This window comes from Chaetodon auriga, chromosome 9, assembly GCF_051107435.1.
Source record: "Chaetodon auriga isolate fChaAug3 chromosome 9, fChaAug3.hap1, whole genome shotgun sequence".
Lineage (NCBI taxonomy): Eukaryota > Metazoa > Chordata > Actinopteri > Chaetodontiformes > Chaetodontidae > Chaetodon > Chaetodon auriga.
Window position 1 is genome coordinate 3,891,072 of NC_135082.1, and position 23,499 is coordinate 3,914,570.

Consider the following 23,499-nt stretch of genomic DNA (forward strand, 5'->3'; position numbering starts at 1 on the left):
CATCAATCTAACACCTGCACAGTGTCCTGCAATCAAGCACACCTTAGTGAAGCTTCCAATGTTCTACATGTGTTCCAGACAGGAACATTTCTTCTTCAAAAACAAAAAGATGCATGTACTGGACCCAGCGTAGCTTTGTCACTGATGAAAAAACAACTAATCCAGGAACAGCCATTATAAACTGTACTGTCACCAGTGCAAAATAAAAGCAGCTCAGAGCCAGTCAGCCTTTCTGAGAGTACTCGATACTACAAGGCAGCCTTTCATGCTGTTCATGTTGTTGTTATTGTTGTTTAAGTTTTATTTTCATTTATTATAATTTCTCTGGAGTTATGGTCATGATCATATTTCATTTCGGAATTCGTCTCACTGTTAAAGAAAAGCTTTAAAATAAAATATTTTGAATGTGAATGTATCATGCTTTCAGTAGATACATTCACTCTTTGTTCGTGTCTGCACAAAGCTAAATAAGGCCCACTAAAAGTAAAAGTACACTCTCTGATGTACTGAATACAAACATCAACCAAACCACACACGGTGAATAATTACACCCAGTTCCTCCCTCATTCCTTTACTGTCCTCCTCAGGGTTGTGTGATCCTTTGGCTTCAGGGAAAAAAAGAATGACAACGATTGTGTGTGTGTGTGTGTGTGTGTGTGTGTGTGTGTGTGTGTGTGTGTGTGTGTGTGTGTGTGTGTGTGCGCGCATGTGATGAGCTGCTATCAGCTCTAAGCAGAATTTATGGTTTTTAATTTCCTGGTGAGGTTGTTAGCCATTGGCTTGGCCACAATGCAGAACACAACACTCCTATACACACAGGGGTCATTTCCATAACACAAATGTGTGTGTGTGTGTGTGTGTGTGTGTGTGTGTGTGTGTTGGGGCTGCTATGCCTATAACAGCTGAGGACACATATACACACTCCAGTCTAGCAGCATAATAATCACAGTGATTAGCGTTATGAGGAGCAGTAAAACCTCAAGTTAAACTAACCTCTTATTCCCAAAGGCCTCTTTTTCATTAGTGAGTAATACCTGCGTGTGTGTGTGTGTGTGTGTGTGTGTGTGTGTGTGTGTGTGTGTGCGCATGAGCGGCAGAAAGGCTGACGTGTTACTGCTGATAAAGCCCATTAAAATGTTAGAATTAGTTAACAAACGATGAGTCCTTAGATGATTACTAAAACACCCCCACACACACTGAGCCACAGGAGAGAGTCAGTTAACCATGTCCCAACCCTGAACAGCCCTCTTCATCCAGCACACACACACCAATTAAAACACTTCATATTGCAATACTCACTATTCAGTTAACTAGCAACTAAACAATTAAAGCCCAATTAGTGCTCATTAACGCAGCCACAAAGGCTGAGGCATGGTGGGTGGGCAGTCTATGAGGGAGAGAGACAAGGCCTCATTTAAGAAATGTGAAAACAACATTTCAGATTGAACATACAACAAGAAGATGGCAATGGGTCAAATGGATTTTTTTTTATGAATTAAAAGTTATTCTTTTGAGGTCCAATGAAATCAAAAGAGCCATATTGCCCTGAATGTGTTCTTTTCTATCTGGAGTCAAAGTGAGCAGACAAGATCATTTCTATACATTATCACATTACCTCACCTCTTATGTTACTTTACCATTACAACTTATGACAAACACTGATGTGGCCACAGTATTGTCTTGAATGCTGATAACTCACTGTATATTTGGATATTTCATTGAAACCTGCAGGCAGCTGTTCATTTGTGGCTCAGTAAATTAGCCCATTACCAACTACTAACAACCCCACCCTGATGAAGATGTTGCTGATCATATAGGGCACTGGGAGCCAGTGCTTCCATCCATTCATTTTAAATAACAACTTATTCTGTGAGGCTCTGCCAATGAGTGCCTTTTGTACTTATAGAACTGTATTTACACCTACAGCCAATTTAGAGTCTTCAGAATTCAGCCACCTACATGAAGCCAACCACTGGCATCACATAAAGTGAACCCTGCAGGCCGACCTTTGTCCTTAACACTGGCAGCAGTAATTTGGCTCAAATGTTTGAATAAAATGTCAGAGGTGCTGTGGTTGTGGTCAAAATGAGTAAAATGCTTTCAAAGAGGGTCAAAGAAATACTTCTATATTTCATCTGTGTGTGTGTGTGTGTGTGTGTGTGTGTGTGTGTGTGTGTGTGTGCGCGTGTGTGTGTGTGTGCTCCCACTGAAGTGCCTCTCCTTTTTTCAAAGCAGCAAACAGAGTAAAGTACATTGCTCATTATCACAGTATAAAACAGTGAATTTCAGTGTTACCTTACACAAAGTGACTTCTGTCAGTGTGAAACGTAATGCTGCAGAAAGGAAAAGGTCGTCAGGTAGAATTCCCCCGAGTCTGACCAAACAGAGCTGTTATTACTGCAAATGATCCTGATCATCTCAGAGAGGATGCTGCACAGATCACCCCTCGAGTGAGAGACATTCACACTTGATCTCATTTCTTTCACTAAGGAAGGCTGAGAGAATGCTGTTAAACAGAAGTGTAACATTTTAAACAGCCAAGCAAACTTTGTTCACTACTCTACTCCACCTCGGCTCTTATTCATCCTCGCAGCACAATGGATTCACACACAGCACACGTATACGCACACATACACACAGATATAGCCTCTATAGGTTTTGTGCTTGTCTACTTTAATCCCGGCTGGTTTATTCTGCTCTGATCAATGACCTAAGACTAAGAAGTGATCACCCAGCTGGAGGAAAATCTTGCCCTAACATCATCCCTTTTCCCCCTCTTTCTGCCTCTTTGTCTCTAATTCACCTTAATTTAATCCTGATAGCATCGAGTGCTGTCGGCTGGCCTGGCAGAGCTGTAAGTCTCACAGTAGAATTAGCTTTCCTCCAGAAACATTTTGCTGACGGGGAGCGCGGCTAAAATATGGCCTCTATTCCCCCACATGGCTGCATGGGGGGCTGCTTTGCATTTTAACAGAGCTTTGGTTTATTCTGTAGGACACACATGAGGAGAAAATCACACAGCGATGCAGAGTTTCCCGCAAGAGATAAAAACTGCTTCTCTAACTGAAACTCAAGATTTACCAGACAAATTAGAAGTGATGGCTTAAGAAAAGCAGGGCCATGTGTCACTGTAATGGGAAAAAGACAAAACAAATATTGGTAACTTTAACATTAAAAACAGGCCCAGATAGAAATAAAAATAGTTCCTGGACAGAGCAGAATAAATAAAAAAAGTTGTTTAAGTAAAATAGGGCTATGTGTTACTGTAATGGCAATGTTTACTCAAAGAGAAAATAAAGCAGGGAAAATAAGGAAGAAAGAAAAATAAGTAGGTCTTTTACAACCAAATAAAGAAGAGATCTCCTGGAGGTGGCTGCTAAAGTAAGTGCCTGACGGTACAGCTTCAACAGACGGTGCAGTGACAAACATCCTCAACCAAACATCAGAGCAGCACAGAGACCACAGTGAGCTGAGGCTGCAACGCGCAAGAGTTTTCCTTTTCACTGTCAATTATGTTTCTGATTGAGCAAGTAATCTATGTCTATGAAATGTCATAAAATAGTGAAAATAGTCCACAACAGTTTCAAGAGCCAAGATGTCAAGATACTGAATATCCACTTATGTAGAAAAGGAGCAAATCCAGACGTTTGAGGGGCAAAGTTTGCCTTACATCAACGTAAAATGATTATCACATTACCAAAACAGTTGGTGACTGATGCTCTGTTGCTTTCGGTGTCAACCATTGCCAAATCAAAGTGGTACATCACCATCCAGGGTGAGATGACAGTGTGCTTCATACAAACCGGTTCGTACGACCAGTCGGACCATGATCTCATACGTCACAAAGGTGTGTTGGGTGCTGGGCCATGGCCAATCCACACAGACACGTTGGCAGATGTGACATTATTATCTGTTTCAGGTCCTCTAATGCCACAATACTGACTCTGCTAAATGTGTTATGTTTTAGTCCTCTGATTTTCAGCATCAGGACTTGAGGTTCCTGCCTTCAAACTGAGCAGAACAGGCAGTTTTAGGAGGGTGGCTTATGCTAATGATCTCCTCCTAATGAACAGATAGTATCCATGAAGCTGAAACAAGCAATTTACAACAACTGTGTGCAGTCAGGAGACTTTCCCAAACCCGACTTGGAACTCTTGCACAAGCTCTGGGATGAGAACATGAAAATGTTCTTGCACTAAGCCCATGGCTCACATGCACAAAGCCAGGACGCATTCTCAGTTTGGTGTGGAACAGCTCGACTGCTCTGCACAGGCGCCTCACCTCAACCCTTCCAATACCTTTGACCAGGCCTTATTAGACCTCAATGTTCAAGTGGCTGAACGGGAGCAAAGCTCTGCAGCCAGGTTCAACATCTGGTGGACAGCCTCAAACCAGAGGGTGTCACAGCAGCACTTCGATGCCCGTGGTTTTGGATGCTCATGTTAACACATATGGGTGTAATGGTTGGGTGTCCACATGCTTTTAGTCCTTTGTTGTAACAAATCTTGAGCAGGAAGACAGATTGACAACTGGATAAAAGCAAAAAATCAATGTCTGAGCAGGATTAGACACTAAAGTACGTATGCTGCTTCCACAGGTGTCTTGCTCATTCAGCTTCTATAGCATCTCACCCTCTCCCCTCCCATCTCCTGCCCCCTAAGTAAGACTCTTATCCTTTATAAAAATTATGTGAAGTCGCCGCCTCGGACAACTGCTCCCCTGACTTCATTTGTCTCTTGGCAAGTTTGATGGCGCTGCGTTTAAAAACCCATTCAATCTTATAAACCAAAAATTAAATGTAGTCGACTGTGATGGGCATTCAGTGCATCTGCTATTTATATGCTAATGTACACTCAGCCTGCCAAGGTCTGGCAAATTATTACTGCACAGCCATAAGTCAGGTGTATGGCAGAGAGGGGAGGGGTAGGTTAACCATCACACACACTCACACAGAGGAGGAGAAAAGCAGTGAGAGGAGGATGAAGTGAAAGCAGAGGGAGAAGGGACGGCGGAGAAGACGGGAGGAGAACACAAGGAGGTGAAAAAGCCTTATGAGATGTCTCCATTGTCTCCCTGACAAGTTAATATAGCTCTCCACCTGACTACACACACACACACACACACACACACACACACACACAATGACTAGATTATTTCATTCTACATTTAAGGCTGAAATGGAAAATGTCTTTTGGGAATACTGAGTGTCTCTAATGCCATCATTATCACAGGACATTTTCCTTAAGAGAGAGCAAGTGAGAACCAGTTAGCTTAATGAACACATTATACACAAATGCATTTATAAACACACAGTCATCTTACTGAGAATATTACAAAGAAATTAGGAAGGCACGCACACACATACACACTGCAGACTGTGGACACTGTTGTCACTGTGTGATCTCGTGTGTGCTCTGAAGACTAAAGAATCATCTTTTTCGCTCCTCAAACCTTCTAAAAATGGTCCACTGGCTGCTATGATATTCAAATGCGTAAGAGAGGCAAAGTGTTGTTGGGGAAGGTCAAAGGTCAGTCCAGAGGTTAGTGGGCAGCTATAGATGAACTTGAAAGTTCATCTTGCCACCCAAAGTCTGACTGCAGTGCTGATGTTTTTGTGTCTAGCGCAGTCTGACCTTTTGTAAAATCTCGTTTGGACAGATGAGCTGCTTTGTTTAGGGGGTCAATCTGTAGAAGCCTTTCCCCACAGAACTGAAAATGGATAATTCTAAAGTCAGTTTTTCAACCTGGCTCAGCTGCGTGGTTGTGAATAATGCTTGTTTGTCATTTAGTTTTAACAGTATTTTTATCATATTGATGTTTGCTTTCTGTCTTGTTTTGGATGTGTTGTCCTGATATGTGTATTCATATGACATCACTTCACATCAGCTCAGGCTACACATGTTCTGATACGTGCCATTGGCTGAGCCTATGTTCTCGCACTCATAAATGCACAAATTTAAGGGCTGGTTTTAAAAATATAAGCTGATCATCTTTAAGGACTGAGCAGTAGTGGCATGAGCTAACAACTTCCTGTCCCTTTTATACACTTTATTTTTGTATTGTAGTGTATTCAGAGACAAATCAACCTGTGTCCATTCTCGTCATTAGCTCTGTTAAAATACATCCTTCTTAAACTATTCTCTGATCTGTGAAAAGGAGCTGGAGGTGCACTGCCGCTGATTGATTTCAACATATTTACAAACTAATTAGGCCTAAAGCTTCCAGTGGAGTCTGACCTGTTCAGGGCTTGATTTGCCACAACATCCCACATCTCTATTACCACCTTGCACTCCTATTCATTACTACCTAGAGAGGATCCCATGGGATCCCAGACTAATGAGAAAAAAGCTCTCTCCATTGCTTCTTCTCTGCTGCATTACCCCATTATACTCCTCACCCCCAACACCCCCAAACACACGCAGAGACGCGCCCTTTGTCTCTGGGGAGCAGTCAGCTTATATGATCTATAGGGTGACATCTTTATTTCACTAACCTAGCCTGGCAGGTCTATTAGCCAGCCCAGAGCTTCCCAAACCTTTCCCTGTCACCGAGCTTATTCTCAGCTGTCTGGTTCAGTTCCCCCTCCCAGCCTGTCTCAATCTGTGATCAAAACAGTCATGATTATATACTCTCACCCACTGCCCAAGTCAAATTACACAGTGCTATTCCTCCTTTTACTGGGGATCTCTGAAAGCTGTGGGAGGACACCTGGAATGTCCTGAAAAGGAGCATGAGCCCTTCAAAGACCCCTGGAGGATTATGCAGCGCAGTTTGGCCCCGTCATCTGTGGATCCATCATCTCCAATGGAAACCACCTCCTCTCGCATTATTAGAGATCCCTGATGGAGTCAGTGATTGACTAAATTTGACTCCAACAGCAGAAACAGGACTGCATTTTGATGCCATTTACTTCTGACATACAATGTTTTTCATAAACCACAAATCAGCTTGAGGATTCTGTTATATGTGCAGTATGTATGCTTTTGTGATTGGCCAAAAGAGAGGTGAAAGGCAACTGTCAGACACATAATGACACCGCATAAAAATTCACTGGTTCAGTTCAGATTTCACAATTTAACACATCAATTTATGACAAAAGCCGTAAAACATTCAGTTCAACAGTAATGACACTGTAGCACTATAGCATGTCTGAGCATGATGCATGTTATCCCTTCTGGGATTCAGTAACCAGATTTTTTTACTCCAGATTCCAAAACCTCAACTCTCTTTTTCCCAAATTTAAATCCATATTCTTCACTGCATGGAACTCCTTGTGGTCATTTGTGTTAAAGTTAGCATGACAACAGGGATCTCTGCGGTGCCAGTAAGAGTAAGAGTGTAATGATGAAAGTGACAAAGAAACCGTATTTAATGTGAATCTGCTCGATTCCCGATCCACAATTCATCCATTCATTTGTTTGCTGACCTGTTTCTCAGGCAAGGTTAGTCATTATTCACATTGGACAAAGGCCAACAGCATAATGTTTTCATATTTTTGATTTGTAGCTGTTATGGCTAAAACACAATGCGACAAGCAACTAACCAAAGGTGTGAAGCCAAGCACATCCATTGTAGCTACAGTAAGAAAGCATTAGGCTGTGCCACTATACTCACATTAGAAGTGACCTTTATTCCACCAAGTTTCCATTAAGTTTTATTTACTACATATATTTATATGCATCCTATTTTTCCACCATTAATGAAAGAATAACTGATGAACCAAATTTCTGAGCTGCAATAAACACAACGCCAAGACTCCCCGTGAACATAATGTATAATGAGTGAGAAACAGAGGCAAAGAGAGCAAGAGAGAAACATATTACTTGTGTACAGAAGGAGACACATTGAGAGAATGAATGTACAAATGAAAAGGAGGGAGAGTTGGAGGAGAGAAATAGAGGGATAGTCTTTCTTTTGTTTATCTCCCGTGAGAAACAGGCGGCCACATCCATTGTGCAGTGATAAGATGGGTTATCAGCAGTAAACAAGGCCTGGGCCTGTATGAATGGAGCCAGGAGTGACTGAATACACTCTTAAAAACAGATATGTTCAAATAAGTCTGCATGTCTTATCCTTTCCTAAACACGAGCCCATGTTTTCAGTTAGCAGCACTCAACGGATGCATATGGGATTCTCCTGGTCATAGCTCTCCCTGAAAAGTCCCTTCAAACATGCTCGCTATCCCGAAATATTAAAGCCCTGGACGAGACACTGTGACGGCCGCCCGTTTGCTCGTACTGAGAAAACTGTCATTACAGAGATGCTTTCCTTAGCAGAAAATTATTTTACTGGTAAAGGTCAAACAAATAAAGTCCAACGACAGGTCATTCCACCACCTGTAAAGGCAAAGTGTCTATGGCTGTTCTGACCAGCCTGTCATCATAAAGAGGAATAAGACGCGATGAATCAAGCAAATGGGGATAACTGCGTGCTCCACCACGCTAATATACAGCATGGAAGGTGAAGGGTGAGATGATTAAATCTGCCGGTCTTGACATTTTAATTGACACGGACGTATAGCTGTGAAGTTAGAAGAGGAGGACTATGAAGAGAAACGGCATCGATGTCATGACCAAAGCGAGTCAAACGAGATGGTTTGGGTTGAGAAGGCTGCCATGTACCACAGCTCAGCAGTACCCACAGGTTGGCAAACTGGGTGTGCCAGCAGGGAGCCTTGACATGGAAAGTAGGGATGTAGAATCCAGTCTGCCAGATCGGTATCGCTGACACATCAAAATGATTTACGTGAAACACTGTTTCTTCAAGTTGTGTCAGCTATCAGTTGCATTTCTTCACCTGAAATGTCAGAGGGAAGACAGCAAAAATGTCCGCCGTACAGTACAGGCTGCTGTCACCTCACACCTTTGACTTCCAAAACACTGTTGCTGCACACAGCCTAAGAGCTCAGAGCTGCAGGCACAGACGCAACATGTCGCTTCAGTGGATCCACCATTGTTACCCCACACTGCCTTTCACACAGACCTCTGAGAGGCCAGAGTGGCACCATCCTTGGCTCTGAGGGTGTAAGAGCACAGTGCTGCGTTTAAGCACAGCCATCACTTCCAGCTATGGCTTCGATCAGCCACCAGATAGTGTCATTTAAAGAAATCTCCTGTCGTTATGCTGGCCTTATCCTCTGCTGGCTCTCAGACTCTCGATGTAAAGCACCATCGTTCTATACAGCTGTTTTTACCAACTACAAGGCTGGAACTAAGAGCATCAACAGCCGTATTCTCATGCTGTATGTTAACTTTGTGAAATTTAGCTAACATCAAACATTCAAATGCACACACTCAGCAGTCAGCTACGGGGAAAAAAACAGCTTTGTGCATTTCTTTTTTCAATAGTCTTCTGAACCCCCATCTTATTCTCTCATTCAATAAACACGCCTCTCTATCTGCCTCTGTAACGCTCCTCTTCTCTCTCTCCAGCGTTCTCCCCCGTTATGGGAGACTATATTGAGAGGCCCGTTGAGAGAGAAACCAATCGTGTGGCGTGTCACTCGCCCGATAGAGAAGGACCCAGTAATGGAAGGCCTTTTAAGGCTAAAAAGGAAAAGCTAATTATGATAAAGGGGCTGTAAGTTGTGTGGTTATCGCAGTGCTGGGCCTGCTGGTGCAGCAGACTGGTCCCTGACAGTGATAACCAGGCAGAGCGAGACGCCCGGCGCTCTGTCACTGTCACTCTGCTGCTCTGTTCAGCTAAAGATGGATTCACAGCCTACAACTTTTATGCCTTTTTTTTCCAAACGCATACAGCAGTTTATATTCATTGGTCCTCTAAAGCCTGAAGCTGCTGTCCGCTGCTCTTAGATTTTCCTTTTTTCTATCTCTCTGCACTAAAAGTATCCAGTCCCCCATCTCTAAAGCACAGACATTTCAGAAACAGTTAATGCCGTCAAATAAGCAATTAGTTTGAGTGAAAGGCTTTCCAAATGACAAGCTTTATGACGAGACCTGGTTAGTTTGTGCCTCCATTTTGGGCCGGCCCAAACAGCAGCAGAATGACGATGCTAAGGCAGATATAGAGAGACCAGATTGACACATCAGCCATCAAGCCATGGGGCACATTAGTGACAGTGAAGTGAACGAGTGGGTACATCCTCCCCCTTGCTCCCCAATTTCTTCTCTCTGTTTCTGATGCATTATGCATTATGGCTCTGCCTTGCTACCTCACGTCCCTCAAATGTCTTTACTATTAATATTTCCATCCTCCCTGTCTCTGTCTCTATTAGAAGGCTTCCCTCTGGGAGGCCATGGGAATGGAGGAATGAAGACATTTAAAAGAAGAAAACAGAAAGAGGACACATTTTAGCAACAACAAGGAGGTGTTTCGATGAGTCGAAGGTGGACAGCCCAACATAACAAGAGCCAAATCAATCTGCAATGTCATTTGGTCATTGAACTTCCCAGCATTATGTTTCTAATTATCTTTGGTAGACAGCAAATAAAAATGAATTACTTATTTTCAGCAATTTCAGGCCAAACTCTTTACATTGCTGAAATATGTCTTGAGACAGCTCAGTAATAGTTTTAATTGGGCTTTAATATGAGCTGACTTGTCATCTTAGAGTGTTCCACAGTTTAAAGATGGCCTGACTTGTTCCACACAAGCAGCAAGGACCACAGCCGAGTGGTGACAAGTTACTGACCATGCAGTTCTTTCAATGGCCACTAGATGGTGTGAATGAAAACGAGGGTCCCACTAGGACTAGTATGTTTTAGTGATGCTCAGATTTCTCTCCAGGCTGATGGAATGAGACAGAGAGGGAGCTGATTATCAACACATCAATCCTCTGCAGCTGTTCTTTCAAACTAACTCACTCCTCTGTAATGGTTCATCTGGGCTGTTAGTGTCCAGTGATGACACTGTGCTACTTGATCTGTGGGAAGATGCTGCCATCTGCTGGCAGTGATGTACACTACCCTGTGCTTTTGCTTTGTAAATATAAAGATGGTTAAACTGAAGAGTGTCAGTGACAGAAAGTCTTTACTTTGGTATAATATAAGTCCATGATTGTGCTGCTTTATCATCAGTGATGTAGAAATGCTCTTTAAATATGAAGGATCCCTAATGATCAACTCTTTTCATCATGTGAGCACAGTGGGCACAGCAACACTCATTTAAGACAAAATGTTCCTGCATGTTTACTCATTCTTCCATTTTGCAAAAGAATATGAGTTGGAACATTGTGTGTGTGTGTGTGTGTGTGTGTGTGTGTGTGTGTGTGTGTGTGAGAGAGAGAGAGAGAGAGAGAGAGAGGTAAATGCCCAGACAGATGGTTTTAAGTACCTTGAGTCAGTAATGAACGTATACTGCAGGAACTCACCACTTTGCGGACCCTGGTCTTGTAATCAATGTGAAGCTCTTTGTGTTTCTGCAGGGCAGCTTCTAAAGACCTCTTCAGATCCAGAGCTCTCCTCAGCAGCTGCTGCTCAGCACCTGACTTGGTGAAGACCTACAGACACAGACAGACGAATGGAGAGACAGACAGACAGACAAGCGTGTTAGGAAACAGTTGGACAGACCTGAGGCTGAATTAGGGCTCTTAGGTTATAATCATGACGTAATAGTAGTAACAGTAGTAGTCTTAGCTAAAAGAAGTGATATTGAGGCAGCATTAGCACTGAGTAGGTGGTCCTCTCATCTCATATACTAGTTTCTTTGTGCTTTAATGGGATAAGTGATTCCATGTTTAGATATCTGAGCCCTGTGGGCTGGTACCAACCTGAATCCATCCCTGCACAGCTGGTAGGTGTTTGGTTGTTATAAGTCTATGGAGGTCTCTCACCGTGGAAACCACTGCCTCATTATCCTCTGTCTCCTTAATGTGAAGACCTGCAGAGAGAGGAGGACATGAAAAGCAAAGGAAAGAAAAAGAACAACTACATGTGTAGACGACCCCAGAGGATTACTGGTGCCCCTGAACGTGGACTACGATACAGAGTCGTCATATTTCTACGATTGGCTGCTTTGTCACTATTGAACGTTACTACCATCTACTGGATTTTAAGATTTATGGAATTTATTTCACAAGGGCCAAATGCCAAATCTTGAAATGTTAACGGAAGTGAAACATAATTCATCTGCCCTGTGATTCAGATCTGTTCTTCTTCATCCTCCCACCACGTTTCATCCTAGTCCATGTGAGTTGTACCCACCAGGACTGAGGTTCAGGTCCAGACTGTAGGAGTGAGAGATGAGCCCAGAGTTCCGAATAAACAAGTCTTCATCATCATCATCTCCCTCTTCACTACTTCCGTCCTCCTCTTCCTCATCGTCTTCCTCCTCCTCTCCCTCCCTCTGTGTTGTTTCGATTTCTCCCTTCTCTTCTTCATCTTCTACATGCACTCTCTTCTTCTCCTCTTGCTTATTCCCATCCCTCCTTTCTTTATCCTCGCTTGTCTCATCTCCAGACCTCTCTCCCTTCTCTTTCTCCCCCCTGTTGTTCCTCTTCTCTGTCATTCCTTTGTCTTCCTCTCCTCTCTTTTCCTCTTCATTGCTGTTCTTTTCTTCCATGGCCTCCTCCCTCTGTTCTATCATTCCATCTCTCTTGTTCTCCCTCAGGTCTTGGCTGCAGCAGGGCTGTTCATCAACTGATGGACATTCATTGGCTGGTTGGGACTTTGGAGGGCTGCTATTGGTTGTCTGGATGCCTGTAAGGTCAAACTCAGGGAAGAGCAGCCTCATGCAGGATTCCATCTCTGTCAACGTTGCCTCAATTTCCTGGTATGACTCTGACAAAGAAATAACACATACAACTTAAATCAAATAGCAGCAAGTTGAGGTGTCACTGTTCTCTTTGTAAGACAGAAAACACCTTCAAATGTAGTTTACATTGAAAAAATACAAAACATATTTAAACGGCAGATTTTTTGTGTCATTTACATACAAACCATTCTGTGCTATCAAATTTATAACAAACCTACAAAGTTAATTAGAAAAGTAAGAAATATTTGCCTCATTTAAGGAAGTGCCTTACAAAAACAAATTATGGGGCTTTAGGGAGTATGCTGGACTGTCAAACTGAGAGAAGTGGAGTAAAAATAGGATATTTGGTACAGTCCAGTTCAGACAGACAGTAAAGAATCTATAGTTGTTCTTCTTGCTCTTGTCATCATTATCAGCAGCAGCAGTGCTGTTGAATGACATGATTACCCTCCATGTCTTTGGAGGCTGCCTCCACTTTCTCCTTGTAGAGCCTCTCCATTCTCCTCTGTCTCTCCTCCTCCCTCCTCCTTTCTGCCACTGTCCTGGCCTCAGCATCCTGGAAGTCCACCTTAAAACATGGACACATCACAGTTCTTATTAGTCTCTGAGTCCTGAGCCGGAGAAGGACCTCAGACTGACTGAACCCGTGGTCGTTCACAAACTAACGAGGCTACAGCTTTTATTCAGGCTTCTATGTCCAACCTGTTCTTTCAGTTAAAAACACATTTTAATTGTCTGTTTGTGTTATATGACACTCTGCTGATGCAATATAAAAGATAGACATCAGCCTTGAAGCAGCAGTCATCAGGCAGCAGGTGTTTCAAAGTGTTACTGAGTTATTTCTCCAAACCCATTTCCAAAAAAGTTGACACACTGAAAGCCCATATTTAATTGAAATTAGTGCAGTCTGTTTGAGATTTCTTCAGGTCATCACATTAACAGTTCTATGTTAGGGAATCAATAGGCATTTGCAAACAACCTATTTAAAGTTTCTATTAATGTCCATGGGAATAGGGCTCAAAGTCATGTCAAGACTATATGGGGGACTTCAGGAGATTAAAAGAGGAAGGACCACTTACATAAAACAAAAATGCAAAAAGGGAAACTAACATTCCAAAGGAAGTCTGGACAAAATACTGCGTATTTCAATGGAGGATATCAAGCACTTCTTACACTACTCTATCCACTTTATTGATGCTGCTGTAATTTGGAATTTCCCCTCACGGGACTAATAAAGGAATACTGAATTGAATTGAATTGAATTGAACTGAATTGAATTGAAAGCTCAACCTCATGGAGAACGTTTGGTTGGACAAATCTGCTGGAGGAACTGTGGTCTGTCCAAAAGTAAAGACTTTTTGGTGTAAAGTCTATCTAGAATTAGTGACTATATTTGGAACAAAAGTTACTTTCAGTTGGGACAAGCTCCTTTTTGGGCTTCTACATTCAAACCTACAAATATTAAAACAAAACACTTGTTTGGAATATTGAGTGATGCTGCTTGAAAAGCAATTACAGAGAAATGGCACGAGGAGTTGCATTATATCAATTCTGAGAGTCACCTTCTCCATCAGGCTTCAGGAATAGTGGACAAGTGGGAGAAGTGGAAATATCCTAAATATTAGTTTTCCTTGAAATGCTTTTCTTTCGCGAAAACTTGTTTATGTAATTATTTTTCTTGTCTTTCTTTCTTTATTAATTTCAAATGACAAACCCCCCATGTTCTCTGTAAAAAGCTGCATGATGGGTCACTCTGTGAAGGTGCCTAACTAAAGATGATTGTGTGAACTGCTGCTGTTGTGCGATTCCAAATAAAGGGACTATATTTCAAAAAATGTGACACTTTGATAGACCAGCTCGACAGCATGCAGTTTGTACTGTACTGTTTTTAAATCCCTCTCACCTTCTTAACCTGTTTGAGAAAGTGGTAGCCCAGCGCTAACTTCTTATAAGCCGTCCCATAAGAGGCCTGCCATGACTGGACAGTCTTGATGGCCAGTGACCTCAGCTTCCTGGCTACTTCTTTTGGAGGAGGGAGGGGATTTTCCGAGTCAGTCTCTACTGTCAACTCCAAGAACTCCTGCAGGATGGGGAGGGTCAAGAGAGACCAGGAGACAAATGTAGGAGAAAGAGAAGTAGAGGGGATGGCAACGTGACATACAGACATTTTTAAATCCAGATTCTTAAATTGTTTTAAACATTGGCATGCAATGAAAATTATGCTCTCATTCTCTTCAGTATAGTTAGGAGCTGTAGTCTTTGTGCACAGTATAAAAGAAACACCTGAGCTGATCTACATGTCTACGTTCACGTCTACACGATGCCAGTACCTGGAAGTTGTCCACCAGCAGGGTTCTGAAGTGATGTGACCTGGAGAAGAGCTCGCTGGCTATCTGGAAGGCAGACAGACGGATCTCAGCGTGCTCTTGGTTGAGCTGGGACATCACTGAGTGGTACACGTGGTCTATGCAGTCATTAGACGCTCTAGGAGGACAGACATTGAGTGAAGAGGCATGACTTATTTTCATTCAGTTTTATTTATTGACCTTATCCGCATTCTTTTAATCCTGTGATTTCTTACCATGACTCTCATGTCTCAGATGGTTTTCCTGCCCAGAATCTTTCACCAGAATAATGTTCATAGACATATTTGTTGTTTATCAATAGCAATTCTGATTCAAAGTATCAAGTATCTGTAGTTTCATAAGTGAAATAGGGATATTATCCTTGGAAAAACAATATATTTAGAGCATGTTTAGCTTCATTTCTCCTTGCTTTGAAGTGCTTTGTATGAGTATCGATCACTTTTGCCAGTGAACAATATGCATGTTTTGATTGCAACCACAGACCACATGTAGTTTTTGGTTAGATTTATTATAAAGCACTCCTGTTTCTCTTCAGTTTTCTAAATTTTGTCTTCTTTTAGATGAGGTGCTAGTTGGTGAAATCACCTGTAAACCTGATTCCTCTCAGCACTTAATGCTACACAGTTAACTAAACCTGAATGATCCCTGTGGTGAGGCATGTGCCCTTCAGATCGTGACATACTTGCTGATCCTCTTCATTTCCTTCATCTTGTCCTGGTTGAGCTGTGGCTCTCCTGATGTGGTCAGCTCCTCCACCAGCTCTGACAGCCTGTCCCTCTGAGACAGCTCCATCACTGTTCATCAACACACCTGTGAACAGGAATATACACCTGAATACAAGGAGTTTACCTGGAGGGGAGTTCTTCTACCAACCATAGAAGACATAAGACAACAATATCTGAACATCCACAAAACGCGAGGCACCCTGTGTTAACTTGACAGTCTGTACCAATAAGAATGTAGTATAGGTTACGTTAGCTACATTGAATTTTAAATACCAATTTCAAGAGAGTTAGTCTTCAGAATTTACTTGTTCACACATTTTTTTAATCAAAACTTATGAAAAACATGCAGAAATATTAAATCCACATGACGGGCCCCTTTTCTCAACAGGATAACGTTGCTAAAGTCCAGGTTACGTTGGAAATGAGCGTTAACTCAAAAGGCTAACAGTGTCTCCTAGCTAGCTGCTACAATGCTAACAACGTAAACACAGCCTGTCCCTTTAACTCACCAGCTGGTCGCTTACTTCATAAAAAACTCAAACTCAGTAAATTATCCAGCGGTGTGCTCCAAGTGAGCAAACGTCCAATTATGTCAAAAGTATTTAAACTGGCGGCCGCTGCTTTGTCCCGTTTACATATTAACATCCTTTCATAGTTTAAAAGCCTCCTCTTATGAAATACCGCATTTATTTCCGTTGGTTACTTGTACTACCGGTTCGACTTTTCAGAATAAAAGCCCTGATTAAGCCAAACTCCCTGTACTGTGCTTGTTCCACTTGTAAGCTGTTAAACAAGTCAAGCAATGAATACTAATACAGTTCTGGATGTAACTGTGTCAGAGACGCATTGATTCAACTTTACGGTGATTTTTATAGGTTGTGGTGCTCCTGACTTACAGTAAGATATGGTGCATTCTTCTAAATAGTGCATCTAAATGTTTCTGCACAATGCTAATGTGGCCAATAGCAGTTCAAGGGTGATAGATATTTGCTGTCAGATCACAGTAAAACACGGTCACTGACTCTTGCTCATTTAACAATCCCAATCCTTGACAATTGGGAGTTTTTGAGTTTTTACATAAACTCAAAAGAAAACAGTACAAAGACAATATATTTAATGTTTCACCTCATCAGCTTCATTGATTTTGTAAATATCTGTTTATTCTGAATTTGATTCCAGCAACATTTCAAACAAGTTATGACAGGAGCAACTAAAGACTGGGAAAGTTGTGAATTGCTCCAAAAACACCTTTTTGGAGCACTCCACAGGTAAACAGGTTCATCGGTAAAAGGTGATATTATCATGATTGGGTATGAAAGGGGCGTCCTGGAAAGGCTCAGTCTGTTTCCACAGCACATCTACATACAGTATGTTTGTCAGATGGACCTATGGACCCTTTGACACTGTAATTGTAACTCTAGAATTTGTGGTTTAATATGAAGGTAACCATACAGCAGATTCCCAAACTCATTTGCTAAAAACACAAAAATACAACACCACCATTTGAAAATAATTTATTTAATTCCTAAAGTAAGTGAACTAAATAAAAAAAACTCTTCTTTATCAACACAAAGTAAAAATATTTTACAATGACAGCCCTAAAAAATGTTCTAAGGCCACAAATGAAATCTTAGATGGTCAAGTTCATACTGACCACCCTGTGGATCCATCATCGACAGGGTCAGTCCGTTGTCCTTGACTTGCATGCAGCAGACTCTTAAGTGGTTTGTCGCTCTGTGGTCGAGCGCTTGAAGAGTGGTTGTTTCTTCCCGACAGTCTGTAAGTCTGTGTACTCCTCTCTGCATTGCATGGCCATGTAAAATGTTGCTCTGTACAATACAACTGTCATTTCATTTTGACTTGTAGAGCATCAATAAGCTCTACGATCTCTGCAAAGTAGCCGTTCTCCTCTCCTAGAATCATCTCTGACTGGACCATTTCCTGGTACTGGTCTCTGAGAGAGAGCAGAGAGCCCAGCAGAGAGCTGTCTGAGCGGTACTGTTCCAAACACACGGGAGCCATCGCCAACAAAGCCCGCAGAGCCTGAAAGAAAAACCACACAAGCACTGAGGACAAGCTCATTTCATACACAACGTTCATTTGTTCAGCCAGTCTGGATCTCTTAAAGTCTGATACTCCTGATTCAGCATGATAATGTGTGTTAATGATCAACATCTACAATAGATCAAAGTCAGTCCACCTTCTCTCTGTAGTCATGCTCGGTGGACTCCAGCAGCTGTGGGACCAGACTGCACCAGCCCTTCTCCAGCAGCTCCCCCTGCAGGGACACCTTCGAGTACTGACGCACCCGCTCCTCATGGGAGCCATCCAGCGTCAGGTCCAGACCTGCCTGAGAGATCAGCTCCTGTTGGAGCAGGAGACAGCAGCATCATGTAGGAAGTCATATTCTGCACCCTCAGTAAGGGCCAGCAGAGCCCTTACAGTCTGAGCCAGAAAATGAAAATTATTTTTCGCTACATCTGTAAAAATACGCCTGGCTGAGATTTTAGCTCCTAGATGAACTCAAAATGACTTGTTTTTTTGTACCTTCTCGCTGATCATGTCATACAACATTGTGACAATACGTGTACGCAGAACTCCACCAGCATCTGCCTTGAACAGCTCTGATAGGACCTGCAGCCCTCCATGTGACAGGAAGTGCCGCTGTGCGTAGGGGAAGTGACGTAAGAGGGAGGCCACTGCAAACAGAACCTGACAGGAGGACAGTCACACACAGAAAACATTCCAGCTGAACTGTATGTGTTTGTGCACACACACATGCATACACCCTCTCGACAATAACTTGTGTAAGTACCTTCTTTTTGACTCGGAGGGGTGGTGTTGTGGCCAGTAAGGTTAAGAGCGTCTGAAGAGCTCCACTCTCCACAGCCTTCACCTGAACCACAGGGTTACTGCAGGACAGACGCACAACTGTTAGACAGCTGACAGAGATACAGCTCAGGTCAGTTTGATTGTTGGGAATCATAGGATTCAGCAGTTTTGAAACTTGACTCATATGTAGGATTAATAGTTAAGATATCTTGTTCTCTGTTGCCTCCATTATGATCAGATTTTTTTTTTATCTGTCTAGTAACTTTATGGAGGTGCAGTAACACCCCTTTAATATTCACTTGACGTTAGTGAGACACATTGATCATCCATTGTTTATTTTATTTTAGTCAATATGTGATACTAGAAAAATGTTAACATGTGGTCACGAAAAACACACAAAATACCGCAGCTGTATTGCCCATGACTGCAAGTGGAAAATGACAAAATGAAGTTACTGTTACTGTCCCTGCACCACCACCACGTCTACATCCACAGGTCCAACTGCTGTTGTTACTTTGCTTGACAATGGTTGGCAAAATGCTGCTCTGAACATAACCACACAGCTCCCCCTTGTGGAGAACCTTCAGCCCACTAAACAGACATGAGTGTGTGAGTTACTGGCCAGCTCCTTTAGGTGCTTCACATCTAAAAAAAACATCCCCCTGACTCATGAGCCCATGTGCTGAGACAGTCGTGGATCTCCTATAGTTTCACTTTTACACTGCTGAAGGTTTCATCTGTTCCCATCAGACAGATTACTGCAGCTCTATCTGCCAACTGAGGTCACCTGTTACTGTCGACCTATCAGACATGTGCAAATCTATAGTGAGCATGCTGTTTGTACCTGGACAAAGCAGATCCCAGAACAAAGGCAGAGCTTTCCTGTAATCTGAAGTCAGAGCTGTTTAGACCCTGTAGAATCAACTGGAGACCCCCCATCGAACACAGCGTCTGAGCATTATCCACCTAACACACACACACACACACACACACACACACACACACACACACACAGAAACATAAGCTAACATATTCATCGTAGATGTGCAGGTTTAAATGTGTGTGAATGGATGTGTGTAGTGTTACCTGATGCACCAGATACTCCAGCTCCAGCAGGACGCTCAGCCTCTGCTCTGTGGTCGAGTTGCTGCTGTTCAACTGCTCCACCAGGCGCCTCATTATCTACACACCGTAACACACCTCATTCATTCAGCTTAACCAACAACTACAATACAGTTGACAGTTGACCATAACAACACATCCTGCAGCTCAACATCTTACCAACATGACTGTCACTCTGTTGTCACCAAAGCTTATCAAACTGACAGTTACACAAATGTTTAACAGTATCTGCAAAGCAGAATCTGCAGTCTTTAGTCTTTACTGGAATACTTGGACTTTCTGATCACCGCAGGTTTTCTGGGTTACATGTCAGATGATGTGGACAGAAAAGGTCCTTAGAAATGACTTAGGCAACAAACTGATTTACCTGAACATCCGTCTCCACCAGCAGGTCCAGCTGAGCCATGTCTCTCTTTAGCTCCTCCAGGGGACGATACTTAGAAGCCACAGAGTCCTACAGGCACAGAGCAGAGGACAGACACACGCACACGCACACGCACACACACACACACACACACACACACACACAGAGCATAGTCTGAGTGTGACGAGTCGCTTTCGTCATGGTCAAGATACACACTTTTTTTTTTTAACTTAGCATGATCTTAAATAAGATTATTACTAAATCATACACATATTGTACATTCAAAGGCATGTTTTATCTTTACATCAAAAGTACATATATCACAGATTGTTAGAAGTAATTCTATGACAGTGCTGTGAGTTTTCAATCAGGGTACTGACTGGCTTCAATAAGGTTAACGATGGCTTTCCCATAATATGATGTCCATAACCCGAGAGGCCCACAATGCACCTCACCACATGACAAAGTACTTCATCTGTATACTGTTACCTGTTGGTCTGTGTCTTTGCTCACAGAGTTCAGGTCCTCCTTTATCCTTTTCAGGGCCTGTTTCAGCTCATCAGGACTGAAGGAGGACTGGGTCTCTTCGTTTTCCCTGCAAAGACAGACTTTTACCGCTGATCCAATACTCGTGTTGTCCACCCTGTTTGCTTTCTTTAAAAGGTACAATGTGTAAGATATGTAAGATATGGTTCAAACCAAAATTCTGGTCATATCTTACACATTGCACCTTTAAGAGTCAGGTGTCACTCAGGACTCACACCTGTGCTCCTGTGTCCAGTATTTCAGCTGTTCTTCGCCCAGTCTGACCTCCCTCTGACCCGTCTGCAGATTCAGCCTCACATGGGAACCTGCTGGCACTGCCTGGCCTACACACACACACACACACACACACACACACACACACACACACACAAAAGTAAGTCTAAAACAGAATGAGATGCTTTTTGACGATGACACTATGTCACAGTACCAGCACACACTCCTGTACATCACCTGGTTTGAGTGTTTGCCACTCCTCAGTTGGTTGGACCACCTCTGAATCTCCTTCATCAACCATCACCTCTTCTTCATCACCACCTACTCCTTCTGCTCCCTCTGTATTCTCCACCACAGTTAAGGCAGAGTCAGACTGCAGAGACACAGAAAGAAAATTAAAGTATTTTTGGTGGCCAACAACTTTCTCGAGGTTTTGATTTAAACACAAAAAACAATTTGCATTTAACAGGCTTGATAAGTTTATTATGCATGCTTGTATATTAGTTGCACGGTAGTTTTTGAGGCTGGGACTATTTTACTTTGCCAGCAATGATCCTGAGCAGCAGTCTATATCAGACTGTGTTTAAAAACATCCATCCATCAAACCTGATGTAACGTTACAAAGGTCAACCATATGGCTATGGGTAGGGCTCTGTCTGTTACTAACTCCAGACTTCTGTCTTGTCAACTCTCACAATGGTCCCAAAAACATTTCTTAGCATCTAAATGTTTGTATATGACTCCCCTTTCAGACCTCTATGTTGGCTTCAATATCAAGAATAAAGCTTATGAAAACACATGAGAATCAATATAACAACGCTGATTTATCAAGAATATATGACATGAAAAAAAAAAATCCAATTTAACTCACCTTTTGGCCAAGGATGCTGTTTATATGACAGCAATGCAGCAACAAGAGGAAAGCCAGGGTCGAGCCGCTGAGTGAAGCTCCTCTCACACTGCTGGATTTCAGCCTCATGGTGACTGAAACACAGAGGAGCACAGCCAAACATCAGCAGTACATCCTAGATCCTGAAAGAAGACCTGTAAGAACTGGATCTGCCTGCTGAGCGTGGGAAAGGAACAGACTCTCTAATTCGACCAGGCTCCATTCACAAATGTGCTGTTTTAATGTTGCCTTGCAAGTGTACATTAGGGAAATATAACAAGTATCTGTTTGTGTCCCTTCGTTTTTTATCTATTTATTTATTTATATTTGACTTTTATTTATTTTTGTGAGCTCATGTTAATATACCATATGACAGATGTATGACCATTAAGTAAGTAGCTGTCAGTACGGATTCATAAGAGTCCAGAATTTGAACGGGGTTTGGTGTCATATCTCATGTTTCTGTGTGTGACAGTGACAGTACTTGTAGCATGAGAGGCTGTACAGCAAAGATTCACTGACTTGATATTACTATGACAGTTACAGTGTACCAGTTAGTTATCTACCGACATAAGGACATATCACTGACATGGTGGTGGCAGCTGGCCTTATCTGGTAAGCAGACAACGCAGCAGTTCGATGTTAGCACCAGCTCACCTGCTTCAGTAATGCTGCAGGTGAGACGCAGTCTTCTCTTGGTTTGACCCACGTAAACATACAGACGGCTCCCGAACTTCCCGCATGTATCTGAAGGCTCGTGTGACTTTCCACTCAACGCTCATTGGCCCACGTAGAGCCTCCTCTTCCTTGTCAGAGGCGTCACAGCGGTCGGCAAACTACATTGAGCATTACTGCCACCAGCTGGCGTGGAGGGTGAATAACATAGTTTAATATATTCAGCTCCGTTTGCCTCTTCAGAAAGTGCATTCTTTCATTCATCTTCTATACCCGCACATCCCTTTCGGGGTTGCGGGGGGCTGGAGCCTATCCCAGCTGGCAACGGGCGAGAGGCGGGGTACACCCTGAACTGGTCGACAGCCAATTGCAGGGCAACATAGACAGACAAACAACCATTCACACTCACACTCACACCTATGGACAATTTAGAGTCACCAATTAACCTAATGAGCATGTTTTTGGTCTGTGGGAGGAAGCCGGAGTGCCCGGAGAGAACCCACGCATGCACGGGAAGAACATGCAAACTTCACACAAAAAGGCCCTGCGACCTTCTTGCTGTGAGGCACGCGCACTACCTGCTGCGCCACCGTGCCGTGTCTCTTCAGAAAGTTGACAAAGTGAACGTATGTAAATTGGTAAATTGTTCTGTTATCATTTTTCCCTCTAAAAACTTTGAAGAAAGCATTTCCTCTATATATAACAATGCATATCGAAAACAATATACTACAAAAAGACATTACATTTCCTCACCAAAAAAAAAAAAAAAAAAAAAAAAAAATCACCTTCAGGTGTTGCTCATTGTTTGTGTTTAAAAATGCGCTGTTAAAATCTGTGTACACAAACAGAATCATCTTTTAAGCCTTATGGTCCTTCTGGAAATTGCTGGATAAGCAGCAGGTCACAGATTAACAATAAATAATGTGTTTCATATGACTGCTAGCTGGTATTGGAAGGCATCACCATGCAAAATAATTTGTTGCTGTTTCACATTGCTAATATTACACATTAGAGTTTATTGCAAAATATTTTAGATCTATTGTTGCAACATTAACA

The 23,499-nt window shown here is 42.5% G+C and overlaps 2 protein-coding genes across 3 annotated transcripts in view; both read right to left on the reverse strand.

Moving 5' to 3' along the window:
- uvssa (UV-stimulated scaffold protein A) overlaps nucleotides 1-16,512 on the reverse strand; it is a 30,954-nt gene extending 14,442 nt beyond the window's left edge. Inside the window, exons 1-8 of one of the 2 annotated variants that reach the window (XM_076739390.1) lie at nucleotides 16,312-16,512; nucleotides 15,760-15,887; nucleotides 15,042-15,195; nucleotides 14,615-14,791; nucleotides 13,159-13,279; nucleotides 12,162-12,737; nucleotides 11,729-11,838; nucleotides 11,330-11,458 (exon numbers count right to left, since the gene is read on the reverse strand). In XM_076739390.1, the coding sequence (XP_076595505.1) occupies nucleotides 11,330-11,458; nucleotides 11,729-11,838; nucleotides 12,162-12,737; nucleotides 13,159-13,279; nucleotides 14,615-14,791; nucleotides 15,042-15,195; nucleotides 15,760-15,869 (1,377 nt within the window). In that variant the 5' untranslated portion in view covers nucleotides 15,870-15,887; nucleotides 16,312-16,512. The remainder of the gene's footprint in view (nucleotides 1-11,329; nucleotides 11,459-11,728; nucleotides 11,839-12,161; nucleotides 12,738-13,158; nucleotides 13,280-14,614; nucleotides 14,792-15,041; nucleotides 15,196-15,759; nucleotides 15,888-16,311) is intronic. The other variant, XM_076739391.1, reaches the window with a different exon arrangement.
- Nucleotides 16,513-16,942: 430 nt separating this feature from the next.
- Nucleotides 16,943-22,512, reverse strand: sil1 (SIL1 nucleotide exchange factor). The gene is made up of 12 exons (XM_076739156.1): nucleotides 22,426-22,512; nucleotides 21,751-21,863; nucleotides 21,117-21,252; nucleotides 20,884-20,989; nucleotides 20,610-20,715; nucleotides 20,124-20,210; nucleotides 19,721-19,816; nucleotides 19,479-19,600; nucleotides 18,618-18,714; nucleotides 18,350-18,514; nucleotides 18,003-18,167; nucleotides 16,943-17,845 (listed from the first exon to the last, which is right to left on the reverse strand). The coding sequence occupies exons 2-12, from the start codon at nucleotides 21,856-21,858 to the stop codon at nucleotides 17,648-17,650; spliced, it is 1,386 nt and encodes a 461-aa protein (XP_076595271.1). The 5' UTR covers nucleotides 21,859-21,863; nucleotides 22,426-22,512; the 3' UTR covers nucleotides 16,943-17,647.
- Between the last annotated feature and the right edge of the window lie 987 nt (nucleotides 22,513-23,499).